The 19,299-nt window shown below is 37.7% G+C and overlaps 1 protein-coding gene across 1 annotated transcript in view; it reads left to right on the top strand.

The window, feature by feature from the left end:
• Positions 1–12,510: 12,510 nt before the first annotated feature.
• csrnp3 (cysteine-serine-rich nuclear protein 3) overlaps positions 12,511–19,299 on the top strand; it is a 34,056-nt gene continuing 27,267 nt past the window's right edge. Inside the window, exons 1-2 of the mRNA XM_017470526.3 lie at positions 12,511–12,753; positions 13,999–14,030. Of these exons, the coding sequence (XP_017326015.1) occupies positions 12,751–12,753; positions 13,999–14,030 (35 nt within the window). The 5' untranslated portion in view covers positions 12,511–12,750. The remainder of the gene's footprint in view (positions 12,754–13,998; positions 14,031–19,299) is intronic.

Raw genomic sequence — 19,299 nt, 5'->3', positions numbered from 1 at the left:
ACAAGGTGGGAATACACCCTAGATGGAAGGCCAGACCATACAATGCACACTGACACTTGGGGGCAACACAGAGTAGTCAATCCCCCTACTTTTTGGAGGTGCAAAATAAAATGAAAACATGCACAACTCCACAGAAACAGTAACCCAAGCACAGGCTCATTCCGGGACCCTGAAGCTGTGAGGTGGCGACACTGCCCACGCCACCCATGGTTGAAGTATTTTTCCCAAATATCTCTAAAAACATTTAGTTACGTGACATATTCATGTGTTTCAATGAGGAGCTGTTGTGTTGTGGAGTGTAATCAGTTCTGGCACATTTTGTCTATACCACTGATCCTTTCATTGGATGAATGACCTTAGAGGTAATAGATTTGGATTCATGGGCTTGGAAAACAGTTTTCATGTAATTGGGTTTGCTACTAAGATCCTTTCATATCCTCCTGCTGGATCAACAGCATGGCAGCACTGTAATGCTTTATTAGCCTGCTCTCACTAAAGTTATGTGTGAACATTAGACTATAGTAGTGCACACATATCATGAGTTAGTGCACAGTCAGACATTATGGCATGTTATTAGAAAGCCCTGACAAAAACTAGTAGACCAGTCTTTGGAACTGCATTAACAGTATTTACAAGAAAGATGCACTAAACAGAATTGAGCAGAAATGCACTCCAAGAGAACAAGGCCAATTTTGCTCTTTTGACTCCTCGCCAGGGATGGTTGTAGCATCATCAGGATTCGAACTTGCAAACTCTTTCTGATCCATTTATTCATTTTCCATACTGATTATCCTACACAGGATCACAGGGGAGCATGGAACTTATTCCAGAGAACTTGGGCACAAGGTGGGGGACAAACCAATTGCAGGGCACAATCGCACACACATTCACACATCCATTCACACATTATGGACAATTTGAAAATGCCAATCACCCAAGAGCGCATGTCTTTGAATGGGATAGGAAACTGGAGTACCCGGAGGAAACCCCAGAAACACGTGGAGAACATGCTAACTCTGCACACAAAGGGCAGAGGTGGCATTTGAACCCCCAAAACCAGAGGTGCAAGGCAAATATGCTAACCACTAAGCCACTGTACCTCCCCACCAAAATATTCTACAACTTGCTGCAATTCCTTGCAAAATCTACTAGGTTGAACCTGACACACAATGTAACTTCATCTCTAAACTACTGCTTTAACCCTCTAACCCTTTAAAAGGCATTTTGACTCACAGATCTGCTCTGTTATTGCCTTGGCAAGAAACTTTGATTGCACCAATCAGAAAAGAAAGGCAGGAAGATGCTGTAAAACCCTACAGTGAAAGATTCGCTGTGCTTTGTTGTGACTTTTGCAGAGATATGGCTCATTTCGTACCTCCACTAATAGGATTTCTTATCACTAACTGTTACACTTTACAAGACGAAGCTCTTGCATTCAGCTCTCAGATGGTTTCCCGAAAAAGAGAATAAAAGCATCAATTACTATTTCCTTAAAGTCCAAAATCAATAAAATGTCAGTAATGACATTTTTTAAAAACAAAACCCATAACAAAAATGACTTTCATACCTCACTAGGTTTCAGATATACATGTAAAATAGGTAGCACTTTTGTAGCTACATCAATGAGAATATTGCCGCAATCCTCAGACGAGACAAGACTTAGGAGTCTCCCCCCCACCCCTTCATATTTATTGCACTCTTGTTGCCAGCATGAATAAAAGAAACTTTCTCTCAAAGAAATTCTGATGCCTTATTAAACCCGATTCAGTGGCAATGCAATATCTGGGCAGCTCTTGTGACTCTGCTAAACAGCAATGCAGTATTTATGCATGTTCACTGTATCTTTAATTAAGAATTTCTCTGTTCTCTTGGTACAAGACACTAAAAATAAGACAATAATAAGTCTTAACCAATTACTTGGTGATTATTAATTTTAAAAAACATGCTTTGTACTGTTTTTGTTCCTGCATTAGATCCTCTCTAAAAGGTTTTTAGCTTGATAGTATTTTTAAACCCTGATGTATTTGTACTAGCATGTAGATTGTTTTTGACTGAGATTTTAAAGCACTCTAGATAAAATGTCTGCCAAATGGTGTAAACTAAAATGCACATCACATTATAATGAGTAGTCAAGTGACCTGGCTGTTTTCCATTCAGTGACAACACCGACATAAAACAGTTTTAGTTTGTGCAGTATGCAGAGTTGTGCTTCTTTTCTATCAGCAGTGCAGAAAGCAGCACAGTGCGTATAAGCTCTGCATTTCCATAACCGTTTATAGTGTTTCGCTAAGCTGCACTGATTTTAAAACAATATCTCCCCACCCTCTGTTCCCCGTGCCTCACCAGTGCATTTCAATTAAACCTGGCAGGAGAGGACATGGGCTCTGCACACGTTTGTCCATATTTACATGATGGTTTTGTATTCAGAAGACAACCGGTTGTATTGTCTGCAATTTAACCAATGAGGCTTTTCCTTTTTCTCTATCAAACTCAAATCTCAGTTTTGCCATGTCACTTCCACCGTACAGCCCATATGTGCCAGGAAATTATAATAGGATCCTTGCTAAACTGATACCGCATTTACTGAGTATGAGCTTAGTACAGAATTGTGGTCCTTAGTGCACCAAAATGCTCACTGACATGATCTGCTACATTGGGGGAAAATGCTACATTGAGAAAAATTTTTTTTAAATAAACCAACTAATAACAATGATATTGAACTAACCATCAGTCAATTGTTGTTGTTACACAAGGTGCTGTTTCATTTGTGCAAAACAAAGGACAGAAAAAAAGATTGATATGATACTGTAGCACAACATCAATACAGTAGTAAAATTTTACTGCTAATCAGAAGAATTGAAACTAATTCTCATCTTGATTGAAGAACAGCGGTAATGAATGCATAGATTTTAATGTTATCAACAAACATACTCACTGTTCATGAGTTTTCAGGGATAAACCGAATCCTCCAGTCTCTTAGTAGGCCTTTCAGCTTTCCTGCAACATCCCTGTATTTCAAATTGTGACCCTGCAAGAGAGTGGGGGGGGGGGGGGGGGGGGGGCTAGCGGAGGAGAGGGTTGATTTGGGGCTATCGCAGCTCCTCCATTTCCTGATTGAATTTCCATTGTTGGGGAAACTGAATCGCTGTCCCACAGGACACATGTACTGTGGAGACAAAGTTAAGGATAAAACGAGGACGTTAGATATATAGAAGGAAGATATTTTCAGAATATCCAAAATGCATCAAATCAAAGCAATCATGAGTTATTAAGGCAGAGAAAAATCTTCTTACTGAATAATTTGAATACATGTACCTCTTGTGCAGCACCAAATGAGGGCTATAAGATAGCCTTGGTCTATCTGACATCTATGCATAATTCAACATCACCTGTGAAATGTGAGGTTCGCCTGATTGTCTCATATTACTATGTTCTATTCACGAAAAGCTGCGGCTTTTACAGTCAACTGACTAATAAAAGGACTGAATGAAGCAACTCTATTCATGGTCAGGCACTGAAGGTAAAAGTTAGAAGACCTTGGATTTTCAGCTGCATCCAGGATGGCTTTGTTATGAGCGGACATGTCATAAGTAATACATTTGACATGTCAGGGTTTAGTAAATGCAAATAGGGGTCTGTTCTGCTGCTTCGAGATAGAGCCTGACATAATCATTAGCATTATTCCATGCAGCATTCTACAAGCTGCACCTGACAGAGCGAGGACACCCAAGGTCACTTGTATTAAACCATAACTATCACTTGCACTCAATTATCATCAAGAAACAAGGCACACTGAGTGACTGTAATAATGCAATGACTTACCTAACGATGATGAAAATAGGAATAATAATACACATGATTATGTAAATTAATGAAAACATTTGTGAAATTATGTGAAATTCAGGTTTAAAAAAGACAAATAACTCTTGTAAACACCCCCCCCCCCCCATCTCTCCCTTGCACACACAAACACTCACCATTCCACATGCACAAATCTGTCTCACTAACTAAAAAGACAAACAGGTAAATACATTTAATGCATGCCATTTTATCACATTAATACAAATTAATGCACCCATGTGGCAAGAAGCAAGCATCTATCCTGCGAGACACCAATTTCATATAATGATTTAAAGTTTTAATGAGCGCCGGGCTCCAGTGATAACACACATTTCCATTTCCATGTCATGCTCTGTGTGTAAATGAGTCATCTACAAACCACTTACAGTTCCAAACAGGTATGAGGAGTCATGAAAGCTGCAAGACCCACCCTGGAGAGCTGCCATTTCAGAGTTCACACTGCTCAATTAGACAGAATGAGATACATCTGTGCCTGATTAGTGCAGACAGTTTAATGAGGTTGAAGTTGCTATCTGTAGATCAAAAATGGTTTATTTATTTACAAAACACAAAACAATAAGTAGGGCAGCAGGGTGGGACAGTGGGTAGAATTGGAGTTTCTGTGCATGTTCTCCCCATGTCCATGTGGATTTCCTCTGGGATCTCCAGTTTTCTCCCTCCTCTCAAAAACATGCAAGTAGGAGGACTTTACATTAAATTGCTCCTTGGTGTGAATGAATGTGTGAATGTGTACGTACCTAGTGCCATGCAATGAACCTGCGCCCCATCCAGGGTTTATTCCCACCTCATGTCCAGGGTTCCCGGGATAAGCATTGAATCCACTGCAACACTGAGCAGGATAAAGTGGTTACTGAAGATAAATGAATGAATGAAAGAATGGAGACAAAAAGTCTGAAGGATTTAATTTTTATACAAATATGCATCAAATTTATTTAATTCACAATATTTTTCCTAGTTACACACTCTTCGAGAAGAATTGGGTTCTTTCAAAAGGTTATGTGAATAGTTATAGTTCTTAGCTTCCTAAAATGAACATTTTCTGATAGAAATACTCTTGTACACAGAAGCTGTAATGGTTCCCTCAGAGGGACAACTGAAGAACCCTTAAGGTCCCTTTTTCATTTACATTTAGCTTGTCTTAAACAGACAATGACCCAGATAATAGGCTTTATTATCTTTTTTTTAAGCCACGCTATATACAGTATAACTGTCGTTTCACTTATAATTTCACTGATACCTAAAAAAGAGCCTATGGTGATTCAATTGGATTGCACGGCTAATGATCATATACTGCTGTAGCTTTTGTAGAAGCTTGCTGTAAATCCATATATAAACCAGTATCCACGTATTGTTGCATTATCATGATTATAGAAAGATAGGTACAGGTGCAGTTATGTTTCACTGGAATTATTTTTAGCTCCCCTAGTATCAAAGGAAAAAGAGTTACTCATGCATGAGTAACATAGTAGATTATGTATGCCAGCTGAATCTCATTGTAAGATATTTGGAAAATAACATGCTATCCTATAATTGGTATAGATACACACCGTTGTACTGTATTACATTAGAGAACAATATTGTATAAAAAGACTCAGGAAGCTGTGTATCATAACTGTACAATGATGTTTAAATAACTGTAATTTTATGAAGCACAAAATTCTTTACATGTAATTAATAAATAATTTAAAGTGGATACAGAATAAGCTGCTTACAGAAGAGTTATAACAAAGGACATTAAGGGGTTAATAATTTGTCTGTCTAATTTATCAGACTTCACTGATGACTTAATCCCTCTTTAGTAGCATCACAGTAATTGGAGTAGCCAACATGGAAATGAGATGACGTTCACTTTCTTACAAACATGCTGAAATCCTTAGCATCATTATTCATTTTGGTACATTCTTCAAACACTCTACAGAATCTGGCACAAATTGATCATCTTTGCCAGATGCTGACCTTTAATGCCCCTTTTAGTTAGCAAAGCATCAGTGCCATCATGTACAATTAACATGTTTGTGTAAGGAAATGATGCTAGTCATACAGGATTAGGGTTAGAGGTTGGCTTCTTATATTACACCAAAAATGTGTGTTCGTATTTTACACCAAAACAGTGCTGCTACTGACACCCAGTGTCAAATTAATAAAATAAAATAAAATAAAATAAAATAAAATAAAAAGACCAGCACAGGTCTCATGACTGTATAAATGCAAGATCACATACTGTCCTAAGCAAGTCAAAATGCAAAATAACACATCAACACTAAACGGAATCAACACTGATAAAAACACTGACACTGACATTAAAAACAGGTAACATTTGGTCTTCCATCAGTTTTAGCTATGTCAATGATGTAATAGAAATTTTTATTGCCAAGACATTTGTAAGGTGCAATTTTTTATATGGGGCAGTGGTGGTATGGAGCAGTGGTGGTTTAGTGGTTAAGGCTCTGGGTTACTGGTTGGAGGGTCGGTGGTTCAAGCCCCAGCACTGCCAAGCTGCCACTGTTGGGCCCTTGAGCAATGCCCTTAACCCTTTCTGCTCCAGGGGCGCTGTATCATGGCTGACCTTGCGATCTGACCTAGCTTCCTAACATGCTGGAGTATGCGAAGAAAAGAATTTCACTTTGTATATGTGACCAATAAAGACTCATTATATGTTTGGCCCCGTGTAAGTGATATTTTCCATGAAGGATTATTCCACTGAGAACAAAGTTTATACAACCGACATTACAATCTAAACAAATCATAACATCACTTTGATTTTATATCTACATGGTGTCTAGTTTTAACAGAATGTGCATTTCCATTACACATCTACCTAAATATTAAATAAATAATGTAAACTAAAACATTAACGTAATGTAAAATGGTTAAATGAAACACACATCATATGGCTACTGATAACCTCTCAATAAGTGTAATTTATTGTGTTCGCCAGCAGAGGGCAGCATTTAATAATTTAGTGAAAAAGATCAATTTAAGTGCTATATTTAGAAACGTAGGTCTATATATGGCGTTGCACATTTACACACGTTTACAAATGTTTTACAGATTCTTATGGTTTTTAGTGTACATTTGTACATGCGTCACAACAAAGATGAGACTTCTTTCTATCGGTACAGCAGTTTTTTTTATGGTTTAATACACATGCAGTTCATAATAAGTAATTAGCCTAATTAAATGAAACACACCTAATTCTAGTTCAATTGGTTCCTCAGTGGGAAATAAACAGAATCGTGATGCAGGGACATTTTCACAAGTTGATGCATATACAAATTTATCAGAAACAATTTAGTTCCTATGATGAGCATGCATAATTAATACATTGCCTGGTAGGACGCTTTGTGGGAATAGGCTGATCTCCCAGTAGACACCGATCTCATCCCTTTCTTGTGATCGCAGGGTGATTTGTACTGCACCTGGCCAAGGCTGCCGGCTTGAAATGAGCAACAGTGTCCAACAGAGGGCGCAATACCGAACACACACACCACTCCAGCGGTGCAGACGCATGTACTCCATGAGCAAGCATAAATTTTACAGAACAAGAGGGAGTATGTAATATGTACAGTTGAAACGAGCAAAATTTATATATATATATATATATATATATATATATATATATATAAAGAATAACACATGCAATAAGTGATATCTTATTCATTTTGACACAAAAAGGTTTTTTTGTTGTTGTTTTTTTGTTTGTTTTTTAAAGTAGACTAAAAAATTTGTCACACCTTTACAATTGATATGTTGTATCACCTTCCCTGGAGAGAATAAAAATAATAAGGCTCTTACTGCAGTTTGGTCAGTACAAACTATCAAGCAGAACATTTACCACGTCTTCAGTCGGGTTCAAATCTGGGCACTGAGATGGTCTTTACAAAACTCTGATTTTGTGGTTCATGAAACATTTCTGTGTTGATCTGGAAACATGTTTGGCAAATCAGTATGTTTAAAGCTATGGCCAATTCTGAACCTACAAGCAAGGGGCAACCAGCTTTTGGGCTGAAATACAACCCCTGGGAAACATTATTGGATCACCACACTTAGACTATGCTCACCCTTTGCAAATAAACAAATCACAATTGTTTTATGACACAAAACAATTTTTTGTTTAATAGCTGAAGATTCTGGCTTCTTGAAACATACCTCAAACAAATTCCATTAAATTGTTTTAATTAATGGCATATTTTTTTCAAGATCAAGTAGTGGAAAATATTATTGAATCACTCAATGTTGAGGAAAAAATATGGAATTGCCTTCGAAAACAAATACCAGTACAAGTCTAAAAATGTAAATTAGTCTGCAGTTAAAAGAGAGTACTTACAGACCTTAACCTTGGACTTTTTGAAAGGAAACATGGCCTCAATAAGAGAGCTGTCAATTGAAACAATGGAAAGGATTATAAAACTCCTGCAAGAAGGAAATCCAACATGGAGTGTGGCAAAAGATGTTGGTTGTTCCCAGTCAGCTGTGTCTAAAATGTGGTGCAAGTAGGCTATAAACAAAATGGGAAGGTTATAAAAGGAAAACATACGGAGAGACCAAGGAAGACGTCAAGCATGAGGATGGAAAACTCAAAGCAATATGCCTCGAAACTAGAAAATGCACAACAAAACAAATGAAAAACAGATGGGCAGAAACAGGAGACAATGTTTGTGACAGAACTGTAAGAAATCAGCTGAATGAAATGGGATTTACGTATAGAAAACCCAAACAAAAACCAGCATTAACACCCAGACAAAAGAAAACAAGGTTACAGTGGGCTAAAGAGAACCAATCATAGAGTGTGGATTATTGGATGAAACTGAGATTCAGTGATGAATCATGAATCTACATTGGATCCATGCTGGAACTTTTGTCTGTTTTTTTTTCTTCTTGTTCCTATGAAACATATAAAGATGACTGCCTAAAGAAAACAATCAAATTTCCCCACTCATTTATGATATGGGGATGAATGGAGACCTCAAAGGACCAGAGGAGACCTCAACAGTCTTTCAGTGATGATGAAGTCATTTTTAAGGATGATCATGCATCGTTCCACAGAGCAAAGAGTATTAAAGCTTTTCTTCAGGAAAGGCAGATCAACTCAATAACATGGCCAACAGACAGTCCGGATCTCAATCAGATTAACATTTATGGTGGAAATTTAAAATATTGGTCCATGACAAGTCAACCGCTATTAGAGAAAGTTGGAACCAGCTTGATGGAGAATATTGTTTTTCATTAGTGAAGTCCATGACTCAAAGAATTCAGGCCATCATAAAAGTACTAATTGTGATTTTTTTTTCTTGATGATTCCATAATTTTTTCCACTACTTGATCTGGGGGGAAAAAATATGCCATTAATTAAAATAATTTAATTTGCTTGAGGTATGTTTCATGAAGCCAGAATGTTCAGCTATTAAGCAAAAGATGTTTTGTGTCATATCTGACACATTTGTTTATTTGCTATGAGTTGTGAGCATTCTCTAAGTGTGGTGATTCTATCATTTTTGCCAGGGGTTGTATACTGGTACATAACAGAATTCAGGATGCCATCAGCTTCTCAAAAACCACTTTACCTCCTGCCACAAAACAACCCCAGGGCATTAATGATCATATTTTACAGTGGGTATCAGGTGTTCCTTGTATGCAATGTTATTTTGTGACCAAAAATGCTGATGGTGTTCATGACCAAAAAGTTTGCTCATGGTCTCGTCTGACCACAACACATGATGCCTTTAGGCGTTTAGACACTGCATTTTGTTTGCTCATAGTTAGTTTGTTCTCATGGGTTCCATTCTTGGCAAGTTTTTCAAATGTTTCAGACATATGAGACTTTTTATTAGGACACAAATTGTATTTAATGTTATTTTAATTGCTTATGAAATTTGAATATCCTTTACCTAGTATGTACAGGTCAACATCCATTTGTCTGCTTTCTTCCCCTTGGTTTTCCCCATGCTTATGGATGACAAAGGAATTTAAATGAGCAATCACTCCACGGAGACTGCTCTGCTTTCTGTCACTGAAGCCTTACGACTAGCAAGAGCAACCTCTAGATCATCTGTCCTCATCCTACTCAACCTCTCTGCTGCTTTCGACACTGTGAACCATCAGATCCTCCTGTCAACTCTCTCCAGCCTGGGCATTACCGGAACGGTTCTGCGCTGGATGGAATCCTATCTCTCAGACAGATCCTTCAAGGGATCATGGAGGGGAGGTATTTCAGAAACTCACCAACTCACAACTGGCGTTCCACAGGGGTCAGTTCTGGGTCCACTCCTCTTTTCTATCTACACTACATTTCTAGGCCAGGTGATTGAGTCTCATGGCTTATCATATCATTGCTATGCTGATGACACCCAGCTCTATTTGTCCTTCCAGCCTGATGATCCATCCGTCTCTGCATGTATATCTGCTTGCCTGTCGGACATCTCAGTCTGGATGAAGGAACACCACCTTAAGGTCAACGTGGCAAAATCTGAGCTTCTCGTCATCCCAGCCTGTCCCTCAATCAACCACAACCTCACTGTGCAGCTTGGCTCAACCCCACTCAAGCCAACCAGGATGGCCAGGAACCTTGGGGTGATTCTTGATGACAGCTTGACCTTTACAAACCACATCTCAACAACTGCAAGGTCCTGAAGGTTCATCCTGTACAACATCAAGAAAATCAGACCCTACCTCACCAAACAGGCTACACAGATACTAGTCCAGGCTCTTGTTATCTCAGAACTGGACTACTGCAACTCACTATTCTCGGGCCTCCTGGCCAGCTCCATCAAACCCCTTCAAATGATTCAGAATGCTGCAGCGTGCCTCGTCTTCAACCAGCCCAAGAGAACCCATGTCACACCCCTCTTCATCTCCCTCCACTGGCTTCCTGTAGCCACCCGCATCAAATTCAAGGCCTTGATGCTCACCTTCAAGACCTTGTCAGGAACAGCACCCTCCTACCTCAACTATGTCCTGAAGGCTTACGTTCATTCACACAATCTGCGATCAATTAGCGACCGATGCTTAGTAGTACCTACTCAGCGTGGCTCAAGGTCCCTTTCAAGAACATTCAAACTAACTGTTCCTCAGTGGTGGAATGAACTTCCAACCTCAATCCGGACCGCAGAATCTCTCACCATCTTCAAAAAACAGCTAAAGACCCACCTCTTCCGTGAACACCAAACCAACCCATAAAAAAATATAAAATAAAAAAATTTGCACTTACACCTCTACTCTGCGCACTTTGCTTCTTCTGGAACTCAATTAATGGATCTTGTATGGTAGCACTACTTGTATTGTTCTCTGCTTGATATATCACTTTGCTTGTATTTTCTCATTTGTAATTAGCTTTGGATAAAAGCGTCTGCTAAATGAAAAATGTAATGTGATGTAATGTAAATGTTTGCAACATCATATTTCTACCCCAGGTAACACAATATGGTTAAAGGAGTTCCTGGGGATTAAGAACAAGATAATCATCATCATCATCATCATGTTTTTATTAATATTAATTTGTTTGCATTTATTCAAAATATTCTTTAGGGGTGTCAATTACTTTAGCACTTATATTTTTGCTAGAGCATTAAAAAAAACTAGTTATGTTAAGAAGCTTTGATGGAAAATTATAAATACAGTAGTTTGTACTGTTGTGTAAGTGGAACTGTTAATTATTGTGTGTAGTTTATTTCATAATAAATTGCTAATTTTGCTGAAGGGTGACAATAATTCCTCAGGGAATATATGTATAATGGACCATATTAAGTAATATACCAAATTTGAGATTTTATCAGCAGAGACAGGAAAACTATTGCAAGTTCTCCAAGAATCTTAGCGCAACCAATTACCTTTGAAAACCTCAAAAGAGCATACCTAAGGAAATGTCTTCCATTTAAATGCAAAGGCATTTTATCTTATTGGTTGTTTTACTATTTACAGATTTCTATAGTCATAATCCAATAGTTAGAAACTTCTCAAAATGGCACGGTGGCACAGGGGGTAGTGTGATCTAGGGTCATCGATTTGATCCTGAGCTCAAGTTACTGTCTGTGTGGAGTTTTGCATGTCCTCCCCATGTCCACATCAGTCTCCACTGGGTTCCCCGGTTTCCTCCCAGCTCCCACAATATGGAAGTAGTTGAACTGGCTAACTTGCCCTCGTTGTTAATGAGTGTGTGAATGTGTGTGCGTGCGTGTGTGTGTGTGTGTGTGTGTGTGTGTGTGTGTGTGTGTGTGTGTGTGTGTGTGTGTGTGTGTGTGTGTGTGTGTGTGTGTGTGTGTGTGTGTGTGTATGGAGCCCTGTGATGGGCTAGTGTCCCATCCAGAGTGTATTTCTGCCCTGCACCCAGTGTTCCCAGGACAGGCTCCAGATCCATCACGACCCTGACCACTATAAAGCGGTTACGGAAAATGAATGAAAACATTAATTGATGAATGAAATAGAAACATTTCATTTAATTTCATTATATATTTTTCGCTGCAGAACAATCCAACATATAACTAATAAATTCCACCCCCAGAGTACAAATTTTCCCCAGCTGTTGCAGTGTAGAACCCCATGTGGGAACGAATTATCCCAATCTGGCAACATCCACAGTTAACCGTTCCAAGCAGGCGACCCCTCAAGCCGTGCGGTGATTGGTGGAGCTTGGTCACGTGGCCGGCGGAGCCGTCAGCGCTTCCCTGCCTGCACCATTGTTTGCCTGTCGGCCAGAACAGTGTTTCTGCTCCTCAATGAGTCTGTGAAAAGGCGCCGATTGCCGGCTGAGTAAAAGCCTCACCGCTCTCTAACAGTGTCGGTGTCTTTATGATATGCGCTCCTTAAGCAATACTCCATCTACCGCGTATATGATACACGAAGCTGCTCCATCCGTCACTGCTGTCAGGTTTCTTGAGGATCTCAGGAAAATGAATGGTAAGTGCATCTGCTGTTTTTCATTGTCAGCATCATGTGTTAATTCATGGCTTGCAGTGGTAGAATTGACCTAATTAGTCTACACTGATTAGACTTCATCATAGGCATATTTTCTTGAGAAACTGTAAAAAGGATTGTACTGTATCCCTGCAGCCGACTATTATACACAACTGATGTGATCAACTCTCAAACCCAATGCAGCAAGCCATTAGAAGAAGCTTTCATAGCACATAGAGGGTACTAATTAGATCATAAGAGTACAGTAATAGAGGGTACTAATTAGATCATAAGAGTACAGTAATAGAGGGTACTAATTAGATCATAAGAGTACAGTAATCTTTTATTTGTAGAAATTATATCTAAGCAAATAAATATAGCATTTTTCATATGTGTTCCTAAGAAATATACTGTATTTCATATACACTAGTATGATAATTCTGTATATTCTGTTCTGGAGTAGCATGTGTGTGTGTGTGTGTGTGTGTGTGTGTGTGTGTGTGTGTGTGTGTGTGTGCGTGTGTTATATGTAAGGTACACCATTCTGGAAATTAACAAAATTAGATTTTAAATTAGAAATTAGATTTTTTTCAATTCTAATAATGTGTAGGCTGCTATAGATAATAGCGAGTGAATCTCATTGTGAGAACAGGCAGCTGTGTCAGGCAGAGATCTGCCTCTTTGCCCAATCCCTTGAGAATTGCTCTCTTCTGTAATGAGGGAGCATTCACAAGGCCCACGCAGGGGCTCGGGCTGACATTCTAGACATTGCTTGAACCAACATAACAGCCGTTAATCATAAATTTGTTCTGCTGAGATAATAAAAACTGGATTGCATTAGATGATATGTGTTAACTTTATGAACATGACAATATGGCTGTAAGATCTGTACCTGCTAGAGCAAGGTAGTAGGAGCCATACTGTTAAAATGCTACTCTATTATAGATAAAACAGACTACAATAAAAATAAATAAATAAACAGGATAAAGGGATTTCGAGTCAAGAGAATTAAGTGTATTAGTAAATATTTGCATTGCTGCTGCCAATGCAAGGATAGCATACAGGCATATCATTATTTGATGTCTTTCTTTTTAGATTGGGGAATTGATAGACAGATAGCACAATGTGTCAAACTGTGACGTTGCACTGGATGTGCATTTATCACTCCATGCGTCATACCTTTCCACCAGCCTTCCTTCATGATTTGTATTTAATAAGGAATTTATTTCTGTTTTTTTTTTTTTACAGAAATTTGAACTCACAAATATTCTTCATTTAAGGTAAGACTATGTCTTATTACATTTTATGTGTTTTTGTGATATTAAATAATTTTGTCAATATTATTAATGTTAACTTAATTAGATTTAGATTCTTGCCTTGAATTTATGATTAAACTATTCACAACTGTTATGACTGTAATTAAAGCCCCCCTGGGATTTCTCAATGGTGTTCAGTCTTTGAAAGACATTTGCATTTTAGTATCTGTTGTTTCAGAAATAATATCACTTTGACTCATGTTCGTCACTCAGCTGAGTGGATTCTTATCTGTCAATACAGATAATTGCCCAGCATCTGAAACTGGTGCCTCATCTACTGTAGCTGATCATTCTTTTACCATTCGTTTAGCTTGAGACTGTGTTTGTCATTAAGTGGAAAGCTGATCTGATGGGTATTAGTGCTTTCTCTTCAGAGGATTGGTTTAGATCCTTAGTGGCTTTCTTCAATGACGGATTGCCATTAATAGGTTTAAAGGGCAGTTCTGGGTATGATACTAGCTTCTGTCATTAGGCTGATTGGTCATGCTTTAGTTATAAGTATGTGATGAAGCTTCAGGCATTATTTCTATTTGGACAACCTTTTAGTTTGAACCAATTCTGGGTTTTGGGGGGTTTTTTTTGTCTGTTTTCTCCCCAGCTTATTTCTTCATTTTTGTGTCCTGTAGTTAAATGTCTTTGTACGTACTTCAGATCTTTCCCCCAGTATAAGTAGTGCTGGAACAATTACTACTCCATGTAGACATTGATATTAAAATGCTTATGGTTTTATTTCTCTTGTATAATTCTTAATGCTCCTAGAGCTTCCTCCACCTCTGCGTTTTCCGTTGTGCCTATGCTATCCTTTTATCAACTATAAAGAAATTCTAGCATTTTTGTGATATTATTTCTTACTCTTTGTTATTCGCTGTTCATCTGTTCCAATTCAGGAAACAAGTATAATCTATGATATAATGATTGCTGTTATTTTTGCAATTTTTGGCAACTTTTCAATGGTTTAAATAGTATAGTGGGTGAAACAGACAATATGATCATCCCAGTGAGCAATATATCACTGGGTGTTATACAGTCATGTGGGATCTTGTTGTGGTCCATATTCTGAGAAAAAGCTTCTTTTTTTTTGGCAGTGGTCAGGTCAGCAGTGGTTTTTTTTTTTTTTTATATTACCTAATGTTATAATATGCTTTGTGGTCAGCCAGAACAGAGCATCTGTAAGCTATAACTGACAGCAAAAATGTGAAATCCTGCTTATTGCAGCCATAATTAAATCAAATTCAGTGTAAACGGTTTAACATGGTGCCAGTTGTCTGTAGGAGCGAGGTGAAGAGAGAGGGAGACAGTGGGTCTGAATGTGGCACTGTGCCTCATTATCTGCTTCCATTGTTACTCCTCCACCAGTCCTTTTTTCCCTTAAGCAAGGAATCAGCTGAGTGCAGCAACGCTTCTCAGCATGCACACATATAGTCACACACATACACAAATACTCGCACTGTGCAGAAAAAAGGCTGGATACTAATGCAGAGGTACACACACATTTATTTATCTGCAGAGACACATACTCACTCATGAATAGGTTTATTTCCACACCTCATATTAGTCACCTGATTGCAATCTGAACAGTATTTCTGTCTCTCGTTCTCTATCTTTTTGTGACTCTATCTGCCCAATTTATTATTACCATCCCTAATGGGAATATAATGTAATTACTAAATCTATATAGTATATTTAAGTATATTTCAATGACACTGACACTGTAACCTATATAATTTATTATATTTACAATTTTGTGTCAATTGAAATAGTCCAAATAATGATGGATGTAGTGCACACACTGATATAATGCAGTGGTAGTCTTTTTTCCACAGTGTAACACCCTGATACACACACACACAAACACACACACACACACACACACATTTGTGTATATATATAATCTACCTCCTATTAATTATCTATCTGTCTGTCTCTCTCTTTACTTATTATATTATCTTATTTATATATGTATATTGAAATCTAAAATGTTTTTTGTACTGACCCGATAATGTAGAAGTCATAAAATAAAATAAAAATCAGTACCTATATTGTGTGTGTGTGTGTGTGTGTGCACAGAGGCAAATCTATTTGTCTGCTTTTGATGCTAGAATGGCCTGAAATTATGCACAGTTGTTACTTGCATATGACTATATTGCTCCTTTGATGTAAGGTAAGATGTGCTGTGAAAGGTCAGAATTTGTGATTTGTGACAAGGAAAGAGAAAGAGATCAGTGGCTGCTACATTGGCAGAAACAGGCAGCTTGCTTTGGTAAAATGCCCTGTGCCCTGCCATGCATACACGCCTTCAGGGGGCAAAAACAAAGGAGGAAATAATCTCAACAAAAGACTCCTATGGGGTTTTCTCTTTTAAAAAAAAAAAAAAAAAAAAAAAAAAAATTGCTTTTTCCAGTCTGACAAGTTCACAAGTGTTTTTATGGTTGTGATATTTGCAGGCCAAGACTGTGACAATTATGTCAATTAAACAATTAAATACACAGACTCCTGCATAAATCTTAAGGAAATACAACATACATATTGCAGTACAAATTTAATATAGACAATTGTTAAACCCTTTGTTAAACTGTTAAACAATTTGGTGGTTTCTTTGCAGACTTGTGATTCAGCATTTTACATCAGTGACACATTCCTTTTGTGTAACTTGTTCATATGAATACTGAAACTTGCTTACCTATGCATATAGTACAGCGAATAATCTGTGTCTTTGTTAATGTGATACTGCAGTCAAATCTAGTCTTGATGAAGGAACACAGACATTCACTCGTCCCATTTTGTGTGGAACAAAAGGACTCTTAGAGCTCAATTAAAGTCTATGGGGGGGTTTAATGTGCCCTGTTGGCTTCCTTTCACTGTCTCTGTGTCGGCTCCATATCTCAGTGATTTTCAGCATCTTGCCAGTGGAAGTGGTTGCCATGACGCTTGTTCGGCATGTTTGTATGTGCAGCAAGGAGAGCACATGTTATTCAAAGGTTCCTGTCTCTAAGCCTCGCCCTCTCCTATAATGTGATTTACATGGTACTACTTTTAAGGCATTGTAGCATTTGATGCCGTGTGTTTGATTGAGGCTTTAGATGCTGTGGTTGTAGCAGTAAATACAGTCCGGTTGTTGCATTTAATTACTTTTGCAGTGTTTCATTATAGTGTAATGCATTTGGTAGCTCGGTGTAGCTGTCACCACATCACTCCTGCATGGTACGTCCAGTGTTCAAGCCAGGTGCTGTTTTTTGTTTTTTTTTCTTCCATATATAATAAGCAACAGAAATCCTCTTAATTTTCAGTAATGCTAGTAATTGATTTACTACTGAACAGATGTTTTCATAAAAAGGAAACATCTCAATGCCTTGTCACCTCTCACCTTGTCTGCAGTTAATTACAGTACTCTAAATCAGTGCATTGAAATTCAGTAGCGCTTTGCAGAAGGCCATCATCATTAAAGGTGTGAGAATGTGTCTTTAGAAAGCAGGCTAATAGAAGGACATCACAGAAGCTGTCATAACACCATAACACAATCAGGATTTAGGTTTGAGATATTAAAGAGTTTCTATTTCTGAAAAGATTACAAACATGATTACAATGTCAATATATATTGTTTTTCCACTGACTGGATAACAAAGCCTGGCAGCCCATGAAAGAGCTCAGCCAGTTCATTATATATATATATGCCTTATAAATATAATCTCATGCAAGGTATTGTTTCCCAATGGAAAATGTAAATGGTACATTATCAAGAACACATGTTAAAAATGTATTCATGCTATTTAATATTATTTTCAACAGAGTAAATTAATCATGGCCTTGACTAACACTAACCTATTGCATGGCATATTCTAGGTCTATATGACTTGTGTTTGTAAATGTATAAATCCTTGTTCTTTACTAATATGTGTAATTTCTCCTCAGACTACCATAGACTACATTTTGAAGGTGAACAATTCTAATATTTTACATTTTAATATTTGTCTTTTCTCTTTAGATTCAATTCTTTTCTTTTTTTTTTTAATGTGAACCATTTTAACATTTAACATTTTTCAGTGACATTTGCACATAGATACCGCAATATAACTTACATGCATCTGAACATCACCGCTCATTTTTAGATCTAGCTATCTTATATTTGCATTTCTTTATTTATGTTACAAAAGTGGATGTTAGGTGTTTTTAACCATCAGTTAAATATATTGTAAAATATAGAATATGTAAAATATGTAATGCAGGAGAGCGATCAACTACTTCACATTTTCAATCATGTAGACTGAAAGCAGATAAATGCTTTATATCAGTGATCAAATGCATGAAAACTATTTTAACCAACAGTATTATTTCTGGAGGCAGTATGGTTCCGTAGACATATTTTTCAACACAAAAGGAAGGGAAAGAGAACCAAGGGAAGGACAGTCCATTCAGTGTTGCCTTTCAATATCAGGCTAAAACATCAACATGTGCGGAACACGAGTGAACAAAAGGCAACGTGACTTAGGGTTGGGGTATTTTGATCAGGCCACATTTGTGCGCACATATGTTCTTTGGATTTTAATGTTTTCAAATGAGGGATTTTATGCAAAGCCATTACACAAATGGGGACAATTTTCTTAAAATAATGTTGCACTGTATTGTTCTTTTCAGAATATTCAGAGCCTGCTTTCTCTCCCTTGCTATCTCTTCTCTCTCATATTGCTATGGCAACCAATTTTAATGTGGTTAAAATAACTGCATGGGGAGACAGTTGCCGTATGTTTATATATTCCAGACCATATCAAGATAAACAACTTGGAGTAATATGGCTGTTAGTCAGTTGTGAATTACTATGTAACTAATTGGTGCAGTCTACCGTGACTCCTCTGATGTGTCACTAATATTAATCTGACAGATCATTTGTTGGTTTTTCTAATTGGATGTTCTGCCTTATTCAATATTAACAATCAAATCTGTATATGAATTACATTAAAGCATTAGTTTCAGGTATTATGCTTTAGAGAAGTATAGGTGTTTTGCATGAGTGAGGGTGTGCAGTGCCAGTAATTGTGTGGGTCTGTCTGTGTGGCTGCAGCTCTTAAGTGTTTTGGACCAAGGTTAACTAAGGTTATCTCGGCTATCCAGGGAACATTGGAATATGGATATTTTTTTTGAATGCAGACATTTTTTCAACAGATACAGTGCCCTCCACTAATATTATACTTGGTCACTTATTTATTGCAGAAAATTATCCAATATTACATACACTGTC

This window comes from Ictalurus punctatus, chromosome 6, assembly GCF_001660625.3.
Source record: "Ictalurus punctatus breed USDA103 chromosome 6, Coco_2.0, whole genome shotgun sequence".
In the NCBI taxonomy this organism is placed as follows: domain Eukaryota; kingdom Metazoa; phylum Chordata; class Actinopteri; order Siluriformes; family Ictaluridae; genus Ictalurus; species Ictalurus punctatus.
The sequence above is the reverse complement of the archived record's forward strand: the minus strand, read 5'-3'. Positions and strand labels throughout refer to the sequence as shown.